This window comes from Elephas maximus, chromosome 14 (genome assembly GCF_024166365.1).
Source record: "Elephas maximus indicus isolate mEleMax1 chromosome 14, mEleMax1 primary haplotype, whole genome shotgun sequence".
NCBI classification, from domain to species: domain Eukaryota; kingdom Metazoa; phylum Chordata; class Mammalia; order Proboscidea; family Elephantidae; genus Elephas; species Elephas maximus.
In genome coordinates, this window is record NC_064832.1 from 49,245,904 (window position 1) to 49,258,539 (window position 12,636).

Consider the following 12,636-nt stretch of genomic DNA (forward strand, 5'->3'; position numbering starts at 1 on the left):
GAGAGTAGGAATTAATGTGCCCTGAAAAATACCAGTCACTCAGTGGTATATTGGAGGTTGTCGAGGAACAAAAGACAAAAGAAAGAAAAAACATATATATGCAAAAAAAAAAAAAAAAAAACAGAGAAGACATAGTAGAAAAAGATGCCAACAAGTATATTCTTTAAACTGGGGTCTGAGAAATTATTCTTGGATGCCTGCAAGATTTACAAGAATTTTTAAATTTTGTGTTTCCTTTTAATAATTATCTTTAGGAAACTGTTTTTATCAGTTATAAGACTCATAGAGGCCACTCCATGGTCTGACATGATGATCTGCAACCAGGAAGACATTTAAAAAAATCAAAATCAGGCGCCTTAGAGTCTGAGATGGTAAAGAATATTTTCAGGGGTGGCAGGTGCCTCGCGTTGCCTAACTAAGAATCCGTTCCCCTTTTTTCTTTGTTCGGGGTTTGTTGTTATTGGTTGCAGTCGAGTTGGCCCCAAATCATGGTGACTTTGTATGTTACAGGGTAGAACTGCTCCACAGGGTTTTCTTGGCAGTTTGCCAGGACTTTCTTCCCCAGAGCTGCTGGGTGGGTTCAAACCGCCAACCTTTATGTCAGCAGCCAATCGCAAACCACTTTTGATACCCAGGCTCCTTTTTCGGGGGTGGCAATCTGCAAAATACTGCCCTGGGCCAAATCTGACCAGCAGCCAGTTTTTATACTGTCCAAGAACTAAGTATGGTTTTTACATTTTAAATGGTTGAAAAAAATCAAAATATTTCATGACATGTTAATATTATATGAAATTCAAATTTGTGTCCAAAAATAAAGCTTTATTGGAACACAGCCACTCCCATTTGTTTATGTATTGTCTATAGCTGCTTTTGGGCTACAACTGCAGAGTTTTGTAGTTGCAACAGAGACCGTATGGTCTACAAAACCAAAAGCACTTACTCTCTGGCCCTTTACCAAAAAGATTTGCAGACCCCCAGTTTAGGGAAAGCTGATTTTTTTTTTTTTTTTTTTAATGAGCCAAGTGCCAAACCCCAGGGGATAAATCATGAATGGTCTAAACCAATTATGGAAATCTCTTCTTGCCAGTGATTGGCTCAGAGAATTGGTGCAATCAAGTTCTTCTGGCCATTGAGATACCAGAAGTCTTCGTTTTATTTTATGTTGTTGCTTGGTGATGTGTACTTTAGGTCCCCTATAGGTAAAAGTTCTAGTTCCAGAGTCAGAGAGTGAAAGGAGATCATAGTTCTGTCACTGGATAGCTCTTCAGTCTTCCTAGAACAAGACACTGAAGCCTCCTGTATCAGAACAGTACCTATTCTATAGGGTTGTCAAGACAAATAAATGAATTAATAATTGCAAAGACCTTGGAAAGGGCCTGGTATGAGTCCTTGATAAGTAGCACCTATTATTATATTCTACTGCCCATCTGTCAGTTTGCTGTACTGTGGTGGCTTGCGTGTTGCAGTGATGCTGGAAGCTACACGAGCAGTATTTCAAATACCAGCTGGGTCGCCATGGTGGACAGTTTTCAGCAGAACATCTAGATTAAGACTAGAGAGGCCTGGTGATCTACTCCCCAAAATTAGCCAGTAAAAACCTATGGATCACAACAAAACATTGTCTTGACTTGCTTGCTTTGACATGTCATGAGGAAGGATCAATTCGTAGAGAAGAACATCGTGTTTGGTGAAGTAGAGGACTAATGACGGTGAGGGAGAATCTCAGTCAGATGGATTGGCACAATACCTGCAGCAATGAACTCAAACAATTTTTTTAGGCTACCCTAGAAATTTGGCACACGCTTCTCTATTCAGTCACACTTTAGAACTTCTAGAATTTAACTCGTTAGTACCACCAAATCACCCTTAAATGAAATTTACCAAGTATTATTTGATTTAAATATATGGCAAATTTGATGGCAATCTCATTCTGAATAAATGCCAATCGGAATGGACAAATGTGGTCTGACTCTGCAAGGTAAGTGGAACTCCACATATGGAACATTGAGAAAACAGGAGCCAAAGTAAATAAAGCCCAATCAATGTGAAATGGCACCCTGAACAGAGGAGAAGTCTACGTGAGGTTGGGCAAGTAGGAGCTAGTTAGGGAGTTTTGAAAAGTCAATCTGGGGTAATTATCAGAGCCCATAATATTTTTTTTCTTGATTGTAAATTCACCTTCTTTTTAGTAATTTTATCACATTCATCCACAATAGTATCACATGAAGCTCATCTGTATTTATGATTTTGCCAAAGTGCTGTCTAAGTATTTCAAACTGTAGTAGCAAAAACAGGTTAATAGATTCAATATTTTAAATGGTATCTTGATTTAAAAGTAAATCTACTACTTAAAAAGTATTACGAGTGCACACTGCTTTTAAGTGGGTACACTAGGCAACACCGATCAGAAACATGTCATCCATTGCCATCAAGTCAATTCCAACTCACAGTGACTCTATAGGACAGAGTAGAACTGCCCTATAGGGTTTCCAAAGAATGGCTGGGGGGTTCGAACTGTTGACATTTTGGTTAGCAGTTGAGCTCTTCACTACTGCACCACCCAGACTCTGAAATTAATAATAATAAATAAATTTAAAAAATTCACTCGAGATACGAAATACGAACCTAAGATATCACCTCAAGAGAACAATGTAAGGATGGGAAACATGAGTACACAACCTCATAGCAAATATACACACCCACACATTTTTACTATTTTAGTTATATTGAAACTTGAGAACTTTATGGCAGCTTACTAAAATCAGAGATCAACAGGATAAGAAGATAAGAAGAATGTGCAATTTAGGAATAAAGTTTATTACCATGGTTACAAAGTTTCAGAACAGGCCTCTGAGAGTTGGGACTGAGACTCTGCCGAATATCTGTTAAAAAAAGAAATAAATAAAAGAAGAAACTTAATAGAGAGGCCTGTTCATCTCAAGAAGTATAACCATATTACATATTAGGTAGACTTTTTCCAAAGTTAAGTGTTTCTAGAATCAAAGCAATGCTTCAATACCCTGAAATACTTGAAGCAATATATAATGTTATGATTTTACTTCCCATTTAATTAAGCTAATGTAAACTCCACAGGGATACGGTACACATGGATCATTCAATGAGATTTGTCACACTAATCAGGGTTTTTTAGGTGCAGTGCATTGACTTGTTAATGTGCTACTGACATGGGCCAACTGGAATGCATACCTCTCTGACATTTATCATGGCAAGGGAAGGATGAAGCAAACTTCTAGAACTCCTGAACAGTTGTTGTCCACAGCACGGCATTCCTGACACATGACTTTAAAAAAAAAAAAGGTTTCTTCTTTGTGATAGTTCCCTAGAAAGTAACATGAAACAAGTACAGTACTCACCTTTCGGCTTCGGTGTCCTTTTTCTTCGGTCGCGGAACGCAGCGCCTGACTGCAGGGCCTCCAGCAGACTATCCATCACTCCTGTCTCATCACCCTCTGTGAAAAGAGATGCAGGGAACTCCATCAGCCCTCAGGGTTACCATAGCAATGTCAAAGCACACACAGAAACTGGTCATGGTGATGATGGTGGTGGGGAGAGAAAAGATCGGGTGCCAGGACTAACACAGCAATTTCAAAATAAAATAGGACTTTAACTCTCTCGTAAATCAACTGTCTTTTAACGAAATCTGTCTCATTAGTGCCTGTGTTACTGTCCACTAAAAAGAACCCAGTTCCACTGATTCACTTCAGAGTGCTACTTTTATAATCCAGTGGCATGATACCTTTAAATGGAATGTGGTTCTAGTTGTACCTGTGTCTCAGGTTATCATAAATCACTCTTTCCTTGTAGAAATAGGTTATTTTCAAGGTATCAGCTTCTATTCTAACATCAGCTAGGTGTTGGAGAGTGTTTTTGTTTTTGCTATTGAGATTCTGCTGTCTGACTTGATTGTAGAAAATTACATTTCCATGTTAACTTTTGTGAACATGCTCCCAACAACTGATTTTTCATATCAGAGAAAATAATCATCCCATGACTCAAGGTGACACAGAACAATTACTACAAAACTTTGGCAGGATATACAGGAAAAGTTTGTCTTCCATACTGAAAAATAAACCAAAAGAGGCTCACAAAAATCTAAAAGACTGCATCCCCTTATTAATTAAATTGATATTTTATATATAATTAATGAAGAATGTGGTTATGTAGTCAATTCTCTCTATAAATAACAGATTATTCTTATAACATTCATAGCTATTTATAGTCATCAATGCTAAATATTACTGAAATGAAGTGGAAAATGAAGTTCCAAAGAAACTACTGAGCTAACACAAACTTAAAGGAAACTCCAAGAATTTTTTTTTTGCCCCATACAAAGAGGTTATTTGCAGGCATTCCTATTAAATTGTAGGTCTACTATACAGTTATGTCCAAAGTAATAGAAAACCAGTTTCCTCTGGATTTTTAATTTTTTTTTTGTTTCCTTTTTTGAGATGCAATCCCTTTATAGAGAACAGTTGACAAATGAATGCAGTAAACTCATTTACAATTTATAAACAAATATTTAAATTTAAATATGCATCAGCCCTGTTTCCATCTGTTCTGTTTCATATTTTTCGAAAAGCACTATATCTTAGTGTTATCAAGTAAAGGTGGGTGAGAAATACAGTTTTTGGAGGTTGTTGATTTACATGTAAATTTAATTCTAAAGTGGTTAGATGACCATTTTAATTAAAATACAAGAAATATTTCAGATACTTTAATAAGTAATGAAACTAGCTAGCTATCTTTGAAAATGTGCACCCAAATTCAACTGTATTTTTCCTGGAAAGAACTCCAGGTAATACCAAACATTTAAGGTAGCAAATTTATTTCATTAGTAAAAGAAAACATTTTAAAAATATAAGACCTTAAAAAAGCAAGCATAAGAAAAGAAAATAACAAAAATAAACACCTTAAAGTTGAAATTAAATAGAAACAAATGAACCCATGTATCATGTTAGTAACATTAATCGTAAAGATGTGGTAGAAACAGAATTAATCAAAGAAACTTTTCAACCCCCTTACTGGCCTACACCTTAAAGAAAACAGAACTACAAAGAAAATGTGAACTTTCCTTATTAAGTTAGTTGTTGGTAGTGGTACTGATTTAGTAATTCTGAATCTGTCATGCGTGCACTGTGAGACCAAGCAGATGGGCAAATATGTTGATGTTGTTAGCAACATGGTACTCATTGTGAGAAAAGGGGACATAAATATGGAAAGGAGGAAAGAGAGGAAGAACCATAAAGTATTCAGCTGGACTCAAAGATAACAATATGAGCTTAAGGCTTAAAAAAAAAAAAAAAAAATTCATAGTTTTGTGTACCAAAAAAAGTCCAGATACAATGACACTGTGTTAGTAATGAGCACAGCTAGCCCTCAGGTCTTGGTTTCTACATACCATTACTCACTCACTAAAAGAAACCAGAGCACTTGAAGAAATGACTGATTCTGAGGTTAGGGAAGAAAAAGTACAAAATAAGTCAAAAACATATTCTTGTGCCAGAAAATAAGAAAATGCTCCAAAACAGACAGTGATGTGTGAAAAGGGCAGAGGAGCCGGAAAAAAAAGTTAAGTTGGCTAACTTTAGGAAAATTTGAACATGAAATAGGTAATGATGGAAATGGATTATCACACATAGAAAATAAAACAAACAACAACAAAAAACATCAACTGCCTCCTGAAGTGATACACTGAAAACACCACAGTATAACCTATGTAGTACTTTACACAAAAATATTTAACCTGAATCTAATCGTAAGGAAACCAACATATAAATTCAAAATGAGGCCCATTCAGTGCAACAACTGGGCCTGGTTTTAAAAACGATCAATATCATGGCAGACCTAGAAAGGGAGAAGAAGAGGGAGAGGAAAGAAAAGAGAGAGAAAAAAAAGGTTGAGGAATGTTTCTAGATTAAAGGAGACTAAAGAGACATCTAAATGCAACAGCCTATGCTTGGTTAGCTCCTGGATTGTAAAAAAGTTATAAATGACATTATTGGGATAATTGAGGAAATTTTCATATGGATTGGAAACAAGACAATTATGTCCATACTGTTTCCTGAATGTGATAATTATATCATGGTTAGGTAGGATAATCCCTTTGTTCTCAGGAGATAGATTGAACAATTTACATAGTTCACGTACTCTTCTCCATGCCTTTGAATTTGCTTTTTTTCTCTACAAAGAATATCCTCCAACTTTCTTCGCCAAGCTAAGTTTTACTTCTCTGTGAAGACATTGAACAGAAAATCCTTCTGTGATCAACCTGTGCTAAATCAGGAGCCCCTCTGTATCCCAATGGCAAGTGGTAGATGGAGCAATAAACCCTTGACAAGATTATATTGTTTTCCTGACTGTTTTTACTACTAGACTATGAGCTCATTGAAGGCAGGGATTGTGGCTTTCATTTATTTGTAGCACTTAGCAAAATACTAGTATTACATAGATGTTCAATAAATACAAGTTGACTAAATTAATAAGTGAGGCACTAATGTAGTCACTCAGAAGGACTAAACATGGTGGTCTTATGGAGAGCAGAAAGTGGTAGGAATATATTCCCAACACCAATGTAAACAGCACGCCTTCCTTTTCCCTTGTCTCATACATCCATTTACAAATACAAATACATCCAAAATACAAATGAAAGCACTTGGTAAATTGTTAAGTGATATAAAAATGTACGGAAATAAATAAATGGACTCTATATGAACTATAGTAAGTTTATAAAATATCTGCTTATTAGTAAATGTTTCAAGCACTGCTTCAGATATATTACAGATTAAATACGATTTTTACAGAACAGTTGATTAACTTTGGTTAAGGGCATATTCATGTATAACATTTCTATGGGAAATTCTGACTTGAAGTACAAGTGGACTGTTGAAATAAAATCAGTGTGTAATTTGAGAACATAGAATGAAGATGTTATTTCAAATGTTAAAAATGCATCTAGAACATTCATTCAGCACCTGTTTACTGTGGGCCTACTATGTAACAGGGCATTATTAGGTACTGAGGATACCTAGGCCCCAAGGGATAACAAGAGATGTTTTCTGTTCTCAAGAAGTAGAAAAGTGTGATAAGTATGGAAAGATGTACATGGAGATGTAAAGTGTCCTAGTGAATGATGTCCTTCTTGAAGAATACACATGAGTTAACTGTGGCAGCAACTAGGGAGTGAATAGCATTCCTGGCAGAAAGATTAGCAGGTACAAAGCCAAAAGTTAAGAATAAAAACAAAAGATGAGGTATAATAAGGTGTTTAAATAATTCATTTTTATATTATTCTAATACAAACCAGAGAAATAAAAAATCAGGCATTTTTTTAGTGTAGACTAGATTTCAATTTCTCTAACTAAAAGTCAATTTATATTCAAAATATTTATAGCCTCTCTCCTGCTGTGAAACTCTTTTAAATAAATAGTCTAACTGCAACAGTCAAAGCCTTTCTATGTCTGACTAGCATTTCACTTTGTTTAATTTGTAAATGGTATTTTTAAGAATCACATAGTGTCAAGCGAAACGGATAAGGGAGAGCTATAGATAGTTCTAAAGCCAAATCAGTAGAAGGAGGGGCGAGCTGAGGGCAGCAGAGCTAAGGACTGACTCAGGTGTTGGAGGCCTCTGGGATGGGGGGAATTAATAATAATGTTGATTTTGGTGGAAGAAAAAGGTTGCAGAAGATAATGAGTTTCCTTTTGGACACGTGAGCGTGCAAGGTGCTCAGAGAGAACTCCAGATAAATTCTGAAAGTCAGCTGGAAATTCTGGCCTCAAACTCAAACAAACAAAAGGGTAATATTTTTAAAAGTCATTTCCATAGTGCAAAAAAAGGTCATTCAGCACTGCTGGGCCAGACTCTGAGGAAGGTCCTAGAAATGTCCATTGAAGACTTCATCCTTGCCTCACAGGTGATTGTGGCACTCTGGAAGTGCATATGTCTGAATCAAGAGAGATGGGAACTTAGGAATCACCAAAATGTAAATGGCAGGAGAAAAAAATACTAGTGAGTTATCTGGTGGGAGCTCTTTCCGTTATTACATTTTTCTAACATCACAGTATAACACTGAGATTTCAGAAAATGAAGGATAAAAAGAAGACCCTGAAAGGTTCCATAAAATTAAAAACAAGCCAACAAGCAAAATTAGGTAACATACAAAAAAGGAAAATAATCAGAATAGAACTGAATTTCTCAACTGCAACACTAGATTCCAGAACACAGGGAAGAAATGGCCTCCATATTTTGGAGAGAAATTATTTCCAGTGAAGAAATTTTTATGTTTCTAATAAGATGATGATAGAAAATAGACATTTTCAGGTTTGCAAGTCAAGAAAAATATAAATCTTCCACGCACCCTTTCTTAGAAAGCTACCGGAAGGTATGCTTTTGCAAAATAAAAGAGGAAAGTAGGAAAAAGGAAAACATTAGACACAGCACATGAGGAGGCAACATTAGATTAGAGAGTCAAAAGGAATTTGCAGGATGACACTGTGCCCAGGCCCAGAGCAGCAAGCTCAGATCACGTGGGAGGAAAAAAGGTTACAGGAGAGAGCAGCTGCCAACAGCTGTGGGCATAGCAGGTATGTTGTACCATTTGCAAAAATTACTGTTGATTATTTCACAGGCCTCTTAGAGAGTATGCATAAACAGTGACAGGTATAAACAAATATTAAGCAAATTAATAGCAAATTATTTTAACCTAGAAATAGAAAACCTGTCCAATAGGAAACAATCATTGAGTACTCACTGAATTTATATAGTTGTAATATTAGAAATACTGGTTATTATTTGGACCACAAGTGTGATATCATATAATGAGAAGACAGCAGGGATAAAGGAGGAGGGGCATCATAGGAGAGTATAATGGAGAAAGGGCATAAGGGAATTAAATCCTCAACTATTCATTAATAACTCACCAATGTCTACAATTAATAAATTGATAAATATCAGTCTGAGTGTATTATCTAGACATACAGCAGAGGTAAACAACAGAAGACATAACTAAGAATTAAAAATGATTGCCTCTGGAAAGTGGGTGGGAGTTGAGAGGAGTGAGAGAGGAGATATTTTATTATACTACAAGCCTGTTACATTTTATTTAGTTATTTGCATGCAATATGTTGATAAATACAAAATAGCAACAACAAAACCCTAAAGGAAAAGGAGGAGGCTGAAGAAGAGCAGAAGTGGAAGTAAGAGGGCAGCTCTTGTCCAAACGTGCTTACCTCCAGAAAGGGGAGAAAGGCAGGTAACAAATGGTCCACATGGTGGACATGGTGAATATTCAGATACCTGTGGCTGTCGAGTTGATTCCAACTCATAGCAACCCTGTAGGACAGACTAGAACTGCCCCATAGGGCTTCCAAGAAGCAGTGGATTCTAATGCTGACCTTTTAGTTAGCAGCGGAAATCTTAACCACTGTGCCACCAGGGCTCCAAATATTAAGATACAGATATCCATATATAGCCCAGGAGGACACCTGATATGGGGCAAAGGGACAGCAGTCACAGGAGTCTTGAAGAATGGTTTAAGTTTTCCTGAGCTGCAGGAAGAGGGTGGGCCATGCTGAAACTGTCAGGCTGCTGTCCAAGGCCTGGTTTCTGGAGGGACATGAAATGATTTGGAGAGCTCAGATATGAGGAGGACTGCAGAGCAGGGTACTAATGGGGAAGTGCTGAAAGGTGAGGTTGAGATGGCAGGTGGGGGCCAACTCATCAGAACTAAATATCCCATGCCATGGAGTTTGGCTTTTACCTCTAAGGGGGTCATAAGCTAGGGAGTTTGGCTTTTACCTCTAAGGGGGTCATAAGCTAGGGAGTAATATAATCAGCTTTCTACTTTAGAAAGATCACTCTGAGGAGAGACAGGATTGAGGGCAAGGGAAATCAGGAGAGGAAGCTTTAGCGATTTGAATCTAGGGAAAATGCGATTGCAGGGCCCTACTAAGGAATGTTAATGGCAAAAATGAAAAAGAGAAAAGAGGAAGAATATAAAAATCTTGGTCTGCTTGGATGTATTAAAGAAGAGTTTAGGATGACTTGCAAGTGGGTTGCTTGGTCAACTAGACATATGTTGATACCATTCGCCAAGTACTGAATCATCATTGTTGGGTGGTAGAATGTGCTGAGCCTAGAGTGTTCGACTTTGTATATATTACAATGCTCATGGGATATCCAAGTGTAGGGGATTAAAGATGTCCAGCAAGCTAATGGATTCACAAGTTTAAAACTTGGGGGGCAGGAATTGATTATCCTAATATATTTATGAGTTAAAAGCTCACAGGTTGTAGTTGCAGCTATGAAAATGAGTACAAGCCCAGTGAAGTGGTAGAGAACACAAGTTTTGAATTCAGACAACTTAGATTTCAATACTGGCTTTCCAATTACCAATCACTGTGACTTTGGGCAAGTTACTTAACCTTTCTAACCATTTTTTTCCCCTCAGTTTTAAAACGAGAATAATAATAGCATCTCCTTTGCAAAGTTATTGGGATGATTAAAGGAGATAAATGATATAAAATGCTCAGCAGAGTGCCTGACACATGTTGTCATTGCTAGCTACTTTTTATGGCATAGGCCCTCAACTCATGGTGATCTCATACATAACGGGATTGGACTGTTGTGATCCATAGGGTTTTCACTGACTGCTTTTTCAGAAGTGGATGGCCAAGTCTTTTCTCCCTAGTCAATTTTAGTTTGGAAGCTCCATTGAAACTTCTTCAGCATCATAGCAACGGGCAAGTCTCTACTGACAAATGGGTGGTAGCTGCACATGCGGTACATTGGTCAAGAATCCAACCCAGGTCACCCACATGGAAGGCAATGATTCTACCACTGAATGGTTAAATCTTGGTTGTAGTTTTTGGTATCAAGGTAGAGCATGAGTTCTCTCAGGGAGATGTGTGTAGTGACAAAAAAAGAGAGCTGAGGGTAAGCCATAAAAGTAAACTAACACGCAAGGGGATTTTAGGAAGAAATAACCGTTCTTAACATGTGACCACTTTCCATTAGGTTTACTCTGCGTGGACATTATAGCTTCTCTTTTTGTTTCGCATTGCCTCTTGTTGTACCTTCTGTAAGTCTCACCACATTTCATATGATTCTAGGAGTAGAAAGTGACATAGGAATTGCAACCTGGAATCTGGAGTGGGGATACGTAAGGAAAACTCACTTTCCCCAAAGAACTGTTGAAAGTGAGTAGTTGATGCACAGAATGCATAGGCTCATAGTGTAACCCAACTCTTTCTAAAAGAAACACAAGAGAGTTGCCCTAACACAATTACATGAATTATTGCTCTATGTTGCTGGTTATAGATCTTCTGGGAAATAGATTATATGGCTTTACTTGGTAACTTATTTTATTCATTAACCATCTAGAACAAAGCTCAAAATTCTACTGAAACCAGACAGTAAAAAGGTAGGAATAACTTAAAACTAAGCCTTTGAACATGTCTTAATCCAAACGTGAAACTGAAAACTTTGAGTCCAGGGAATTAGATAGTCAATTTTCATTGGAATTTAACTGGTGAAATGATAATTAGATATAGTTCTCATTTATACTGCAATCAAATGATTGGCTTAACCATAACAAGTAGAATTTATGAAAAAATAACAAGGCCAGTAGTTTAATATTTCACCTTTTTTCTCTCTTATTTCTCAATATTTACACAACTTAAGTTAAATATATTTTCTGTTATAAGTTCAGAAGAAGAAAAAAAATTTACAAAGAAGGAAGTGTTTTCTTAAAATAGAACCGTTAAAAACAAAGAAGTCAAATACTGGGCTTAAATCCTCATTCTTCCTCTTCTGTAAGAGGGCCATTCTTTCAGTTGGTCTAAATAAAATATAAGGCTATATTTTCAAAGCTTAAGTGAAAAATATTTTACAGATATATCTGAATGCGTAAAATGAAATTATTATACTCTTTATAACATTATATCCAAATCTGAATCTAAATAATCCCAAGCCCTTAGTAAATAGACTTATAAGGATGACATCTGTAAAATAAAGGACTACTCTCATATGAACTCTCAAGTTTAAAGAAAAAAAAAATCTATTACTGGAAATACATATAAAGCAAGGTCCCATTTTAATTATACAAATAACCAGAAAAAAGTGGCAATAGAAACATATGGTAACAAATCATACTATATTGTCATCAATTTGTAATTTCTAAATTTCTTATGATTTATTCTATTATAAGAAAATGCTTTTGCTTATAATCATCTAGTTGAACTCATAAAGATATCTAACTTCTGTAATATTTTTAATAAAGTTCTTTCATTTTTAAAACTATTGTAAACAAGTAGCAAAATTCCAGGAAAAAAAAAAAAGTTACTTCTATGCTCATTTAATCCTCCACTCAAGTAAAAAGGCACAAGCATTTCTGGAACATAAACTTACTTAAAGCATATTTAAAAGTAATCATATAATTTCTGGATGAATTCATCATTACATTATAAATATTATAAGCAGACACCCCATATTGAAAAAAAAAAAACTTCTTCAATATTTAGGACAGCATTTCCCAAAGCGTGTGCCACAGAACACTAGTTCCATGAGAAGCTGTGTGTGTGTGTATGTATGTACGTGTGTTCCGTGGCCACATAAGTT

The 12,636-nt window shown here is 36.2% G+C and overlaps 1 protein-coding gene across 2 annotated transcripts in view; it reads right to left on the bottom strand.

Moving 5' to 3' along the window:
- The window catches only part of DIAPH3 (diaphanous related formin 3), a 581,238-nt gene that overhangs the window by 144,866 nt on the left and 423,736 nt on the right, over positions 1 to 12,636 (bottom strand). For both annotated transcript variants that reach the window (XM_049853087.1, XM_049853086.1), the window contains 2 exons: positions 3,375 to 3,470; positions 2,823 to 2,882 (listed from right to left, as the gene is read on the bottom strand). In XM_049853087.1, coding sequence (XP_049709044.1) covers positions 2,823 to 2,882; positions 3,375 to 3,470 — 156 coding nt within the window. The remainder of the gene's footprint in view (positions 1 to 2,822; positions 2,883 to 3,374; positions 3,471 to 12,636) is intronic.